Genomic DNA, 13340 nt, shown 5'->3' with positions numbered 1-13340 from the left:
CTTTACCCGGAAGCTTATATAGAAAAGACTAGGCACCCGCTCGGGGTGCTGGGCCTCCCGAGGTGACGCTGCTGCTGCTGCAACAGTTGTATAGATTGTGGAGGGTTCTTGGCCAGTGATCCTGTCTGTGCTTCTAGGCAGGTGCCACCCGACTGTGTGCAACTGCCTCCTTCCCGCTTCACTGGTTCTTGGCTAGTGGCCATGGGAACGACGCAGTCCATCCCGAAAGACAGCCCCCTCGGCCGCGTCTTAGCGAGATGGCATGTCCACGGACGTAAGCCAATGACGAAGAAGAAGATGGTTTCCTACTGCAATAAGGTCTGGCCAACGTACGTTTTGGGGTCCGAAGAGCGATGGCCCTTGAATGGCTCTTTGAATTACTACACTATTTTGCAGTTAGAGTCCTTCTGTAAGCGGTCTGGGAAGTGGGGTGAACTATCTTACATAGAGGCTTTTATGTGGCTGCACAAGATGGATGCATTCAGGGAGGGCAATGTGTTAACGGTTCCATGCGGAAGGTCTGTGCAACCTCCCCAGGCAGACAGTGAGCCGAAGCCTCCCCCTGCAGACGGGAAGACGCAGAAGTGGGGAAAGAATGCGGAAACGCCTCCTTCGGCCTCCCAGAACCCAGGGACACAGACCGCAAGGCAGGGAGGTGGCTGTATTCCACCGCCCCGGCCCCCACGGTCCCGGGGAGATCTTGGAAATCCGGGAACCCGGGCTGCCACGGCTCCTCCTTCACGTGATGAGCAAACTGTCTCCCCTTCTAGGACCTCACAGGGCACCCAGGGCGGGCCAGGGGCTCCGCCCCCACGGTCCCAGGGAGATCTTGGAAATCCGGGAACCCAGGCTGCCAAGGCTCCTCCTTCACGTGATGAGCAAACTGTCTCCCCTTCTAGGACCTCACAGGGCGCCCGGTGCGGGCCAGGGGCTCCGCAGACGCGGGTGGTGGTGCCGTATCAGCCAAGACAGTTGCCAGTTGGAGGCGTGGATCCTAAGGACCAGCCGACGGGGTATTATTGGGCCCGTACCCCATTTTCAGTTTCAGATTTACTGAAGTGGAAAACTACGAATCCCTCTTACCGAGAGGACCCCCAGAAAACAACGGATTTCTTTACATTCATTTTCTCAACCCATCAACCGAACTGGGCCGATGTGGAGGCGCTCCTGAACATCCTCTTAACAAGCGACGAGAGGAAGCTGGTAAGAGAGAAGGCCCTAGAGGAAGCCTACCGGCTTTATAGGGAGAACCCCCACCAAACCCCGAGCCCCACAGGGGCAGTGCCTCTCGTCGAGCCCCATTGGAATCCAAACGGCGGAGGCCTCGTGCACCTGGAGCATTACAGGAGATGCATACTAGAAGGGCTAAAGAGAGGGGTGACCAAGAAAGACTGCCCCGAACGGGTCCGGGCTGTACAGCAAAAACTTGACGAGGACCCTGAAGACTTTCTACAGAGACTTTACCAAGCCTACCGTAAATACACCAATATAGACCCCGAGGCACCTGAAAATGTGTGGCAGGTCAGTCTGTCCTTCATCTTCCAGAGTGCCCCCTGTATTAGGAGAAAGCTTGAAGCGCTGGATGGAGCAATCGCCATGAACCCGGAGCAGCTGGTCCGCATTGCCAGGGCTCATAGCAGAAGGATGGAACCGCAGCAGCAGATTGTTATTTTCTTAAATCCTGGAGGGGGGCGGGAAGAAACGAAGCGGAGGAGGCCTCTGGGCCCAAACCAATGTGCTTACTGTAAGGAGGAAGGGCATTGGAAAAGAGAATGCCCTAGATTAGTTCTGAAAGCATTCAGGAATGCACTTCAAAATCAAAACAGAATGGTTGTGTGGCATGCACGTCAAAACAGAAGGATTGAGTGGCATTCGGACTCCGATGAGGACTCCGATTGAGGACTCCGATGAGGAATGAAGGGACCCAGGGGCTCCCTTGGATATTACCGGGCCCGTTGGTATCTCCCCACAGGGGCCCTGGGTACAATTGACAGTAGGGTACCAACCCATAGACTTTTTTGTGGGCACTGGAGTGACTGACAGGCAGTCCTCGGGTTACTGACGTACGTTGTTTCATGGTTATGCCGCCACCTCCCATTTATTAAAAAAAAAAAAATGTTTCCGTCATTTCGACATATGTATACATATGCTTTATTTTTTTTATTTACTGTATTTACCACAAGTAAAGGTCGGGGATTGTTAACTTTCAAGTTTTTTTTTTTTTTACTGTTTCACTTCATTACTGCTGTGTATGTGCTCCATGTGAGTGATGTGGGTGGGTTTGAAAATCGCGTTGTGTCGCCATGTAGGAACAGTTCGCCAACGTAACCCGAGGACCATGGCAGTGTCAGGGGTTTCAGGAAAACCGTGGAAAGCAGGCTTTCCTCAAGCCCTTAAAATGCTGGAGGGAGGCCCAAAGCTAACACACAGCTCTCCTCACAGGCCAGGCTGCCGATTCCTCTGTTGGGTGGGGATTTGCTTTACAAGTTCCTTGCTCCAGTGACTTTAACTCCATGAAGCAGCAGCGCCCCCTGTTGGTGCCCCCGGAACACACGCGAAGGCTCCAGATGTTCCTTCCTGAAGCCAGAGGCCCCCAGAGGAATTTTCCCACCTGAAATCTCTGAGCAAGTAAGACCCTGTGGGCCCACGGGACTGGGGCCAGCAGAAAATCTTTCTCCAGTATCCGTTCAGTTAAAGGAAGGGCCCGTTGTGCCTCGAGAAAACTACCCACTGAAAGAGGAAGCTCTAGAAGGGATACAACCATCCTGCAGGAATTTCTGAAAGCTGGATTAATTAGGCCTGCAGGTCACCATAGAATACACCGATCCTGCCCATTAGGAAGCCAAATACTGTTTTGTCCAGGACCTCCAGGCTATTAATAAAGTTACTCAGGACATTCATCCAGCTGTCTCCAACCCAAAACCCCTTGTTGACAGCTGTGCCAGGGAACAGCAGTTGGTTCTCTGTGTTGGATTTAAAGAATGCCTTCTTTAAAAATAATAATAATAATAATAATAATATAAATTGTGGGGTTTTTTTTAATTGATTTCAGAGAGGAAAAGAGAAAGGGAGAGAGAGAGAAATATCGATGATAAGAGAGAAGCATCGATCAGCTGCTTCCTGCACACCCTCTACTGGGGATTGAACTGGAAACCCAGGTGTGCCATGACCAGAATCACTCGTGACCACCTGGTTTATGGGTTGATGCTCAGCCACTGAGCCAAACCAGCCGGGCAGGATGCCTTTTGTATTCCAATTGATAAGCAGGCACAATTACTGTTGGCCTTCGAATGGCAGATCCCAGTGAGTAAAACTACTACCCAGTATGGTTGGACTGGGTTGCCATAGGGATTTAAAAACTCTTCCATGGCCGAAACCGGTTTAGCTCAGTAGATAGAACGTCAGCCTGCAGACTGAAAGGTCCCAGGTTCGATTCCGGTCAAGGGCATGTACATTGGTTGCGGGCACATCCCCGATAGGGGTGTGTAGGAGGCAGCTGGTCGATGTATCTCTCTCATCCTATCCCTCTATCCCTCTCCCTTCCTCTCTGTAAAAAATCAATAAAATATATATATATATATATATATATATATATATATATATATATAAAAGAACTCTCCCATGGTTTTCAGAGAACTGCTAGCCAAAGACTTGAGAGGCCTATAATTGGACTTTATTGGCTTCTCTTATGAGACTTGTTTGAAAAATACTATCTGTCCTGCCATTGTGGCTCAATGGTTGAGCATCAACAATGCATCAGGAGATCACGGTTCAGTTCCCAGTCAGGGCACATGCTCAGTTTGAAGGCTCAATCCCCAGGAGGTGGACAATCAGTGATTTTCTTTCTTCCTCTCTGAAATAAATAAAAACATTTAAAAAATAAAAAAATACTACCAAAGCCTTTAACCATCTTGCATCCTGTGCCCTTTAAAGTTTCCCCTCACAAGACTCAGATTTTCGGACAAGAGATGTCTTATTTAGGGTTCAACTTAAAACCTTGGGAGAAGCCCTAGCTGGTTTGGCTCAGTGGATAGAGCATCGATCTTTGGACCAAAGGGTCCTGGGTTCAATTCCGGCCAAGGACACGTATCTCAGTTGCAGGATCCTCCCCTGCCTGGGCCTGGTTGGGGGCGCATGCAGGAGGCAGTCAATCAATGTGTTTCCCTATACATCGATAATTCTCTTGGTCTTTCCCTCTCTCTTCCAATCTTTAAAAAAAAAAAATATATATATATATATATATATATATATATATATATATCGTCAGGTAAAGAGTAACAAAAATAATAAGTATACATATATAAATAAGTAAGTCTCTTTGGGGAATCTTTGTTGGAAAAAAAAAAAAAAAGGTGTCCTGAAGACCGGTCTACTGGAACTGGCAAAAAGCCACAAACCACACCTTGAAGAAAACTTTGGCAAAGCTGTGCCAGAGGCCCGTTGCAATGAGACCAGGTGCCTCCTGTCGCCGTACTCCGGATCAGGGGAGCCCCTAGAAGTGGGCTCGAATTGAACCCTTTTGAAATTGTATATGGGAAACCCAAACTTCTGGGTTAGAACAGGAGACAAAAATTAAACACACTGTGTTCAACATCTAGGGCAAGTTTTGCTAACCTTGCATGAGTTTGTTCTTTCCAGCTCTTCTTTTCCCACAGAGGAAACCGCCCCTCCCCTCTCCCCCAGCTTCCCCTCTCCAGTCAGGGACAGACTGAAGATTGGAGGACCCAAGGACCAGGACAACCAGTGGACGGCTCTCGCTCTCGCAGGAGTGAGAGGGGGAGCTGACGTGCCTTTTCCAGCGACAGAACCCTACTAAAGTTAGGTAACAATGTCACCCTTTCTATTTCTGCTGCTCTGCGGGCATCTGCTTGGACAGATAATGCCTATGTATGCTTCTCCCGAGATAAGGCTTCCTTGGCTTATCTGTCACCGTGTTGGATTTGTCATCCTAAGCCTACTGCTGGCTTAGACCATAGTGACCCATTAGTTTTTCCTGTTGAGGTTTCTCCTCCATCCCACCCTGCACTGTTAAGGCAGCAAAGCCTGGGAGCTCCTACCATAGCCATCAGCTTAGTTCCGAGTTCAAATAGCAAAAGCCACTCCCCTTCACCACCCCCTCCTTGTGTTAGCATACCTATAAACATTATTTCAGTAATTGGAAACGGTACCCGTGGCTTTGAAATAGTAACCTCCATGGTTCCTAAGGAAAGGAATTCATTACTCTCTTGCAGTACTACAAATACTTGGTTTCCTGGAATCCCCACATCTCCCTTGATTTATTTTCATTTTTGTTAATCTTCACCAAGGATATTTTTTCCATTGATTTTTAGAGACAGTGGAAGGGAGAGTGAGAGGAAAAGGGAAGAAAAGGAGACAGAAACATCGGTGTGAGAGAGACACATTAATTGGTTGCCTCCCGTACCCAGATACATGCCCTTAGTCAGGAATCCAACCCGAAACCTTTCGGTGCCCTGGCCAACACTCTAACCACTGAGCCATACCAGTCGGGCCCACGTCTCCTTTAAAATATTGGGACTATTTTAAGGAAAACCTTACAGGAGACTGTCCAGACTGGCTAGGAAAGACTGCCTTTGCTCCAGCAGCATCTAGCTCTTTAATGCAATGCGCCTCTGAAGGATATATCTTCATTTACAGCTACAAAAAACAGCCCTGGGGCCTATCCCTGCCTATGTACCAAAACAGACTCTGGCCAGCATTTTCTTAGAATTCTAGCTACACCCTTGACTGTCTACCCACAGGATGAGACATGGTCATTTTTTTTTTGTGCCGTTTCCAGATGAAGACTGAAGAATAGACAGCTCAGCCTTTTCGCCCTTCAAAGGCTCATTACAGAAAGCCTCCTGAGGGTCCCCAGCAGTGACCCCTCATTAACATGCTCTTCCTTCCCTCTCTGCACCCCCACTCCCACCCTGTGCCTCCTGGGATCCGCTTACGCCCAGGCATTGTCTCAGTCCTGCTTTGGGGTTGAGCAAGGGAATGGGAAATGGGAAATTGGGCGCCTTCCCATGCTCCAGCTCCGCCTCCTGTCCTGTGGGGAGACTGAACTGTAAGACCTTGGGAGCCTGGCCAGCATCTCAAAGAAAACAGCTAGCAGTTTTGAGTTTATGTAGCTTGGGGAGGAGGAAGAATGAAGGGGAACCTATCCCCCACCCCTGCAGGCCCTGTTTTCCCATAAAACCTTGTGTTGGGAAAGTCTGAGTGGTGTGAAACAATAGCCCTGGCCATGGCATCCTATATAATAAAGAGGTAACATGCAGATCAACCATCACACCCTCGCACAAGATGGCTGCTCCCGTGTGGTCACAAGATGGCCAGCAGGGGAGGGAAGTTGGGGGCAACCAGGCTGGCAGGAGAGGGAAGTTGCAGGCAACCAGGGCTACAGGGGAGGGGGAGCTGTTGGGGTGACTGGGCTGGCAGGGGATGGCAGTCGGGGTGACTGGGCCAGCAGGGAGGGCAGTTGGTGGCAACCGGGCCAGCTGGGGAGCAATTAGACATCAATTGGGCTGGCAGGGGAGTGGTTAGGGGGTGATCAGGCTGGCAGGCAGAAGTGGTTAGGCACAATCAGGCAGGCAGGCTAGCAGTTGGGAGCCAGCAGTCCAGATTGGAGAGGGTACAGGCTGGGCTGAGGAACACCACTCCCTACCCACTACCCCCAGTGAACGAATTTCGTGCACTGGGCCTCTATATATAATTAGCCCATATCTTTCACAGCCAGTCCTCTGGTTATTTTTTTGGAAATCTTACTCTCAGCACTTTGCGTAACAACTGTCATAGTGGGCAGGTTGGATTCCAGAGAAATTTCTATGGAGCTAAAGGCTGGTGAAGAGGGTGGATGGGAGGCAGTGTGAAATGTAGTCTGAAGAACCTCACTTTGGAAAAGGAGCTCCCTGTGGTATGAGGAGACCACCACGTGAACTTTCTGGGGAGATCCAGAAAATGCCAGCAGGACCGCTTTCAGTCCTGGTAACAGTGGCGTGGAAGTGCCACTGGCCAAATAAAGGAAACATTTTTAAATGAGTCTTTTGAACACCTTGCTGTGGTCCCAGGACTTGGGGGACCAGGGCTGCCTCCAGCCCTATGCCGGAGCAGCCTGTGGTAGGGGAGCATGGGGGGGCAGCGGGGCGGGGGGGGGGGGGGGAGAATATGGCACACCTCTACATTCACATTGTCATCTTGAAATATGACATCTTACAGAAAAGCCCAGTTCTTGGTTGATTGCATTTTAATCAAATCTATAGCCATGTCATTTTAAGTTTGTCATTTGCCATCACTGTTTTGCTCTGATGCATTTGCAAAGAGAGTTCATCATCAAGACCCATGGAAAGGACTGGGACTTACTCTAAAATGGAGTTTTCTGAGAATAGACTTGCAGATCGGGATTATGGAAAAACTGACATGTTCTGGGTAAAGAAGAATTGATCCGATAGGCCTGAATGAACTGAGGACAATTGTTGTTTTATGACTTTGTTAAAAAATATTGCTGGTTTTTTAATAAGTGTTTTGTTTTCCAGAGATAAGCACCCTTGTTTTTTCCTTAGAGCAGTTTGGTAAATTGTACCTTTGTAAGCAATACAAGGCATTTGTGTGTTTTCCCCTACCTGATCCCTCTCTAGAATTCTGAAACTCTTAATAAGTCGAGTATTACTTAATTGTCATGGCAGTATGGTTGTTTGTGCGCATTCAATGAACATCTGTGTGCTTTATCACAGGGCGCGGTTGAAAGCTGGTTTTATTGACCAAGACTTTGACTGGCTTGTCATGTGTGAGGGAGACATGCGTTAGACTCTGAATGTCACCAGGAAACTTGAAGGAATTTAAGAATCACTTTGATTCCAAACTGGAAAACTCACAGACAAAGAAAAGGGATTGGGGGGGGAGGGCAGGTAAAAGAGGTACAGGGGAAATGAATGGCAATAGAAGGCTTGGGGTAGTGTTCAGAGGGTGTGTTGTAGAATAGTGCACCTAGAACCTTTGTATGCGCTTATAAGGAGAGTACGGCAGTGGGGACTGGCAGGAGAAGCACCAGCGGGCTTTTGAGGAGGCAAAAGGGCAGGTAAACAGGTACAGGCGCTTGGTATCTATGATCCAGCCCTACCTGGCGAATTGGATGCACATGGAACCCAGGAGGGGCTGTCATAGGGTCTCTGGCAGCCACAGGGGAGACTCCGCTTCCCAAAAGGATTTTGGTCCCAGGTGTGGAAAGGGGCTGAAGAAAAGATACAGCCTAATAGAGAAACAGCTCTACGCTACCTACCACCCCCTGCAAGCAGCAGCCTCTACCTGGAAGCTTTGCTGTAACGGTGCAGACCACCTATCCTATCTTAGGGTGGCTGCATGGCGTGTCTCACACCCCGAAATCAGGCGCAGCACAGACGCAGGCGATAATGAGATGGGGTGTTTTCCTGCAGCAGAGACATACACCCCATTCAATGCCCCCGCTAGGAATGGCAGACGCATGGGGCCAGTCACCTTTGTGTCAGAAGGAGATGCAGAAAAGACACTCAGGGAGAGCCTATTGGCCCTTCGCCAGTGAGAGCAGGTGCGGTTCCAGTGCCACCTGAAGCATGGTGTACTGATGCCCCGTGCAAAAGGACAGCCCCCTAAGTGACATGCTCAGGACTGGACTACCCGCAACAGACCCTTGTGGGGACCAACCATGTGGGCTGACGTATGTGCCAACTAAGAAGGTGACCCTATGTCGTGTCATAGGACATCAGCCATTCTATGTCCAGGGAATGATGAAGCGAATGCACTTGCTCCCGTCCGATGGCCGGAAGAGGCCCCAGCTGAAGACCTGGCTACACAGAAAAAGCCCAGGTGATGGTGACGGTGGAACAATAGCACCTGCCGGCCGCCCCCAGTGCAGCCCGTCCACAGGCCGGTTGGACTTGGTGGTTCTACTTCAAGGTGGCAGAGGTCTGATGGTACCCTGCAGGTCAGCCCCATTGTTGTGTATATTCCCGGGGGCTCCCATTGGAAACCACTGACATTACAGCTTGTCAGGGCTGTTCTGTGTGTGCGGAGCAACATCCGTGCCCCCTGCTGGCAAGGACTGGACATTACATGCAAGACTGAGCTGAGAGCCACAACATTGGACGCCGACTGCACCGCCCTTGCCATCCCGCAGGAGCTGGGCTGATAGGACGCTATAATGAACTCTTGGAAACGCCCTGAAAACCAAGGATGGTCTTTGCAAGGTGACAAGGATGGACCACAGGACTCTGACTTGCTGCTAACCATGAATGAAAAGCCCCAACAAGATCAACCCGCAGCGTTCCAGATGCAGCTGCAGAGGCGAGTGGCCCACCGAGAGGGCAGATGCGAACAACGAACAGGGTGCTAAGACAAGACCTTGTTGGGGAGCGGAGAAGAGCCTGTTGCTGCCAGCACCCCAGGACATAACCCTGGAGCTAGTGTATTAGCCTGGCCCTGGGACACTCAAACTGGCACCCGCTGGTGCTCTCTCCTAGCCCCATGGGGGAGGGTCTTGCCCATAACTGGTAAGTGGCCGACTACTATTCCAGCTGGCAGATGTGTGGTCCTCCTCTCACAGCTAGCATTCCGGGCCAGGGGGCATCTCCAGTCAAAGAGATGGTGTAGGAGGCCAGGGAGACATCTGAATGAGCCACTGTTCTTACACAGGATAGAGCAATGGCCTGGTACCGATTTGCTTCTGTTGGCGTCTGCTAAACATCTGCCTTACTCTCCTGAGTTCAGTGCAGGCTAACAGCTTGGCATGTTGGCTGAGGAGGGGGCTGCCAGGTCCAATGTTTCGGACTGTTGGGTGCCCCTCTCTGCTACTGCTGGGCTGCCTTGCAAACAAATCCAGCCAACCGGCCAGAATGGTCCTGTCTCAACATGATTTGGAAAGTTGTCTTGGGACTTGGGAATCTGCTCTATCCACTCCGATACTAGTATGTATAAGTCTGTTATTCCTTTACTGTATGTTACATATACGAATGGAGCGTCTCCTCCTCCCTCCCCAGGATACGTGCGGAAGATGTAACGGGCAGATTGTACGGGAGTGGAGAGGGAAGGTACCCGTGTTGGGTTGGGATGTATGGTAAAGGGGAAACATGGGCCCTCTCCCAGGCTCCAGCTCCCTCTGCCACCCTGTGGGAAGACATGAAGACGCATCAGTAAGAATTGTGAGACCTTGGGATCCTGGCCAGCTCCTCAGTCAAGAAAATGGCTAGCAGTTTTGATCTCCCACACACAGCTTGCTCAGAAACGCATGCCCCTCCCTCGGCGTGCCTGTTTGCCTCTGTTTTCTGTGCTGGGAAAGCCCAGGCGATGGTGACGGTGGAACAATAACATCTGCCGGCCGCCCCCAGTGCAGCCCATCCACAGGCCCGTTGGACTTGGCGGTTCTATTTCATGGTGGCAGAGGTCTGATGGTACCCTGCAGGTCAGCCCCACTATTGTGTATATCAACCCTAATAAACTCATTTCTTTCAGAGCAACTCCTCTGGGTTACTTCTTTGGGGAGCCAAGAACCATACTCTGAGGTTTTGGGGGCCTTTGCTCTTTGCATAACACCAGCTAAGACCTGAATAGGACAGGCGCACAGTCATTTCTGGAGAAAGTGCCAAACATGGGGGAGCAACCGAAGCTGGAATGGGCACCGGGTCATAGGGAGAAGATCTTTGTCCCACTCACCTGAGAGCAGGGGCAGACACCTGGCCCTCATAGCGCTGGGACACCAGGAACGACCGTCTGCTACGCTCCAGTGGGGCGTGGCCAGGGTTCCTGGAATGAAGAAGGCCGTGGAGATCACTTTCTGATGGTCACAGAGTTGAAGAGCCAGGGGGCTGATATTTGCCAAAACCCTTTAAGTTCTGCCCATCTTTGTTTTTTTACAGAACAGGATTATATTTAATACACAAGTTTGATACAATCAAAAAATAAAACACCAGAGTAAAATACTAACAAAAAAAACATGGTATTTCATTTGCAATGCATGAGAAATGGTTAGCATCTTTAGTCATAAATAAGCTCTTACAAACCAGTAACAGACACTATAATAATGCAAGGAAACTGGAAAAAATGAAAAAATACAAGTGATGATTAAGCATTGAGCATATATGATTTTGATGAGCAGTGTTGAATAATTTCTCTGCAGGATCAGTGAGCATAGTAAAGACACTGACACCTAATATTGTACAGTTTTGAACAGTGTTGTGCAATTTGAATTCTCAAACACCAGGAGGCAGATTAATGAGAAGGATCTATAATGAGGGGGAAAGCTATGCTTTGAATCAGTATATAAATTGAGTGTTTTCAGCCAGAGCAATTCCAGTGCATTGGAATCAGTTCAATAAGTTAGTTGAATAAATTCAAAAGAAATGATATAAAGGGATGTTTAATGCAGAAAAAATGTGGCCAGTGTAAGTGCCTAAAACTACATGCCTATCCATGTCTGAGCACCGCCAATTGGGTGTGCACTAACTCTATTAGTAATAAATTGTGGTGTAAGGAGATCAGTACTGTGATCTGTATATATGGGCCCTGGTGAGCATCAGAAATATTGAGGGGACACTTTACTTTTCAGTATATCTGAAACTAATACAAAATAATATTGAATTGTAAACTTGATTGGAAAATAAAAAGACATTGTATGGCATGGGAGGAGGGTAAAATTAAAAAGAAAACAAAGGTACGTAAAGTAATAACTACATACTTAACTAATTTTTATGTCGTCTAAAATAAAAGATTATTTTTAATAAATACATTTTAAATAAGCAAAATATATAGGAGCCCTGGAGGAAGCCTCGCAGTGGAATGCCCAGGGTTTTGGTATTAAGGTCTCCAGCTTCCCACCTCCTGGACTCACTCCCACAGCCACAAGGACAGCGGTCAATATGTTGCTTACAGTCCCCCTCCCACCTCCCCACCCCCCCGTATGCCACCAACTAGATCACCTTGGACATGAGCTTTCTCACTCCTGTCAGATTGTCTGCCCATCTTTCAACTCAACAATTCCATGCCTAGGAAATCACCCCAAGGACAGGCTCCTGAAGGGATGATCAGGGCAGAGTAGCTCACAGGAAACAGGCTCACAGAACAGCAGCCCCTGCTGGGACACCCTGCTGGAATTTAAAATCCTAGTCTGGGAAGCTGCACAGTACCCACTATCCAGTAAAAAACATGGCACATACATTAAAAGAGATAGAAACATGCCGAAACCGGTTTGGCTCAGTGGATAGAACATTGGTCTTCGAACTGGAAGGTCCCAGGTTCGATTCCGGTCAAGGGCATGTACTTTGGTTGTGGGCACATCCCCGGTTGGGGGTGTGCAGGAGGCAGCTGGTCGATGTTTCTCTCTCATCGATGTTTCTAGCTCTCTATCCTTCTCCCTTCCTTTCTGTAAAAAATCAATAAAATATATTTTTTTAAATAAAGAGATAGAAACATAACAAACTGCTGTGTCTTACTGGACCCCAAATCCAACAAACATTTTTTTTTTTAAAGGCTGGAGATGTAATGGCATTAAAGAATGATTGTGCATTTTCCCATAGGTATAAATTCCTTCCCAGTTTCCTCACCTGTCAACTCAGGTGACTGCTCCAAAGGAAGCTATAAGTATGATAACGGGTTTAAAGACAGGTCTTTTGGAGATACGCACTAAAAACTTGGCAGGTGAAATAATGTGACACATAGAATTTATGTCAAGATATCTGGGGAGGTTTGGGGAGCAAGTGGAACCAAAGATGGGATGAAATTGGGCATTTTTTTAGAGCTGGGGGAAGAGCCTGTGGCTTTATTGTCACTATATTAGTATATGTTAACAATTTCTTTAATAAAAGGTAGAGAAGAGATTGTCTTAAAGGCTGTTAAGTAGATAGATAACCAGAGGGCAGACATATGTATGCTAACATTTATACAATAGGGGCGACAATGAAGAAGATGCTAACATATGCATAAGAAAGGTGTATTTATATAGTTTTAATGTATTTGCATAACAGGGAAACCATCTCTATTTTACACATATGTTATCTGTTCTCTACATTTAAGTGTGTGTGCACTGGGGTATACACAGAGTCATACAGGCCAGCCTTTGCATTAACATAAGTGCCTCAAATGCACTTATATGTTTAATGGGTTCGTATTGGCATAAAATGTTCCTGGAAGTTGCCTGAGAGATTCATAACACCTGTTGCCTCTGAAACCTGAGAGGCTGGGAAACAGCATTCTCCAGAAGCCAGGAGAATTTCACATTCTGCCCTTTCAAAATTTCGATTTTGAACCAAGTGAAGGTATTTCATATTTTAAAAAAAGGAAGTCACTCCCCCAACCCCATAACCTAGCATTTGTTGAAA

At 48.3% G+C, this 13340-nt stretch overlaps 1 protein-coding gene across 1 annotated transcript in view; it reads right to left on the bottom strand.

Annotated features, from left to right (window-relative positions):
* The window catches only part of LOC311623025 (putative adhesion G protein-coupled receptor E4P), a gene marked incomplete at its 5' end in the record, with an annotated part of 50639 nt that extends 39928 nt beyond the window's left edge, over positions 1 to 10711 (bottom strand). The window contains one exon of the mRNA XM_084884670.1: positions 10681 to 10711. Within this exon, the coding sequence (XP_084740796.1) occupies positions 10681 to 10711 (31 nt within the window). The remainder of the gene's footprint in view (positions 1 to 10680) is intronic.
* Positions 10712 to 13340: the final 2629 nt, after the last annotated feature.

This window comes from Pipistrellus hanaki (genome assembly GCF_964339955.1).
Source record: "Pipistrellus hanaki genome assembly, chromosome: 5".
In the NCBI taxonomy this organism is placed as follows: Eukaryota; Metazoa; Chordata; class Mammalia; order Chiroptera; family Vespertilionidae; genus Pipistrellus; species Pipistrellus hanaki.
This window is presented reverse-complemented; position numbering and strand designations above follow the sequence as displayed.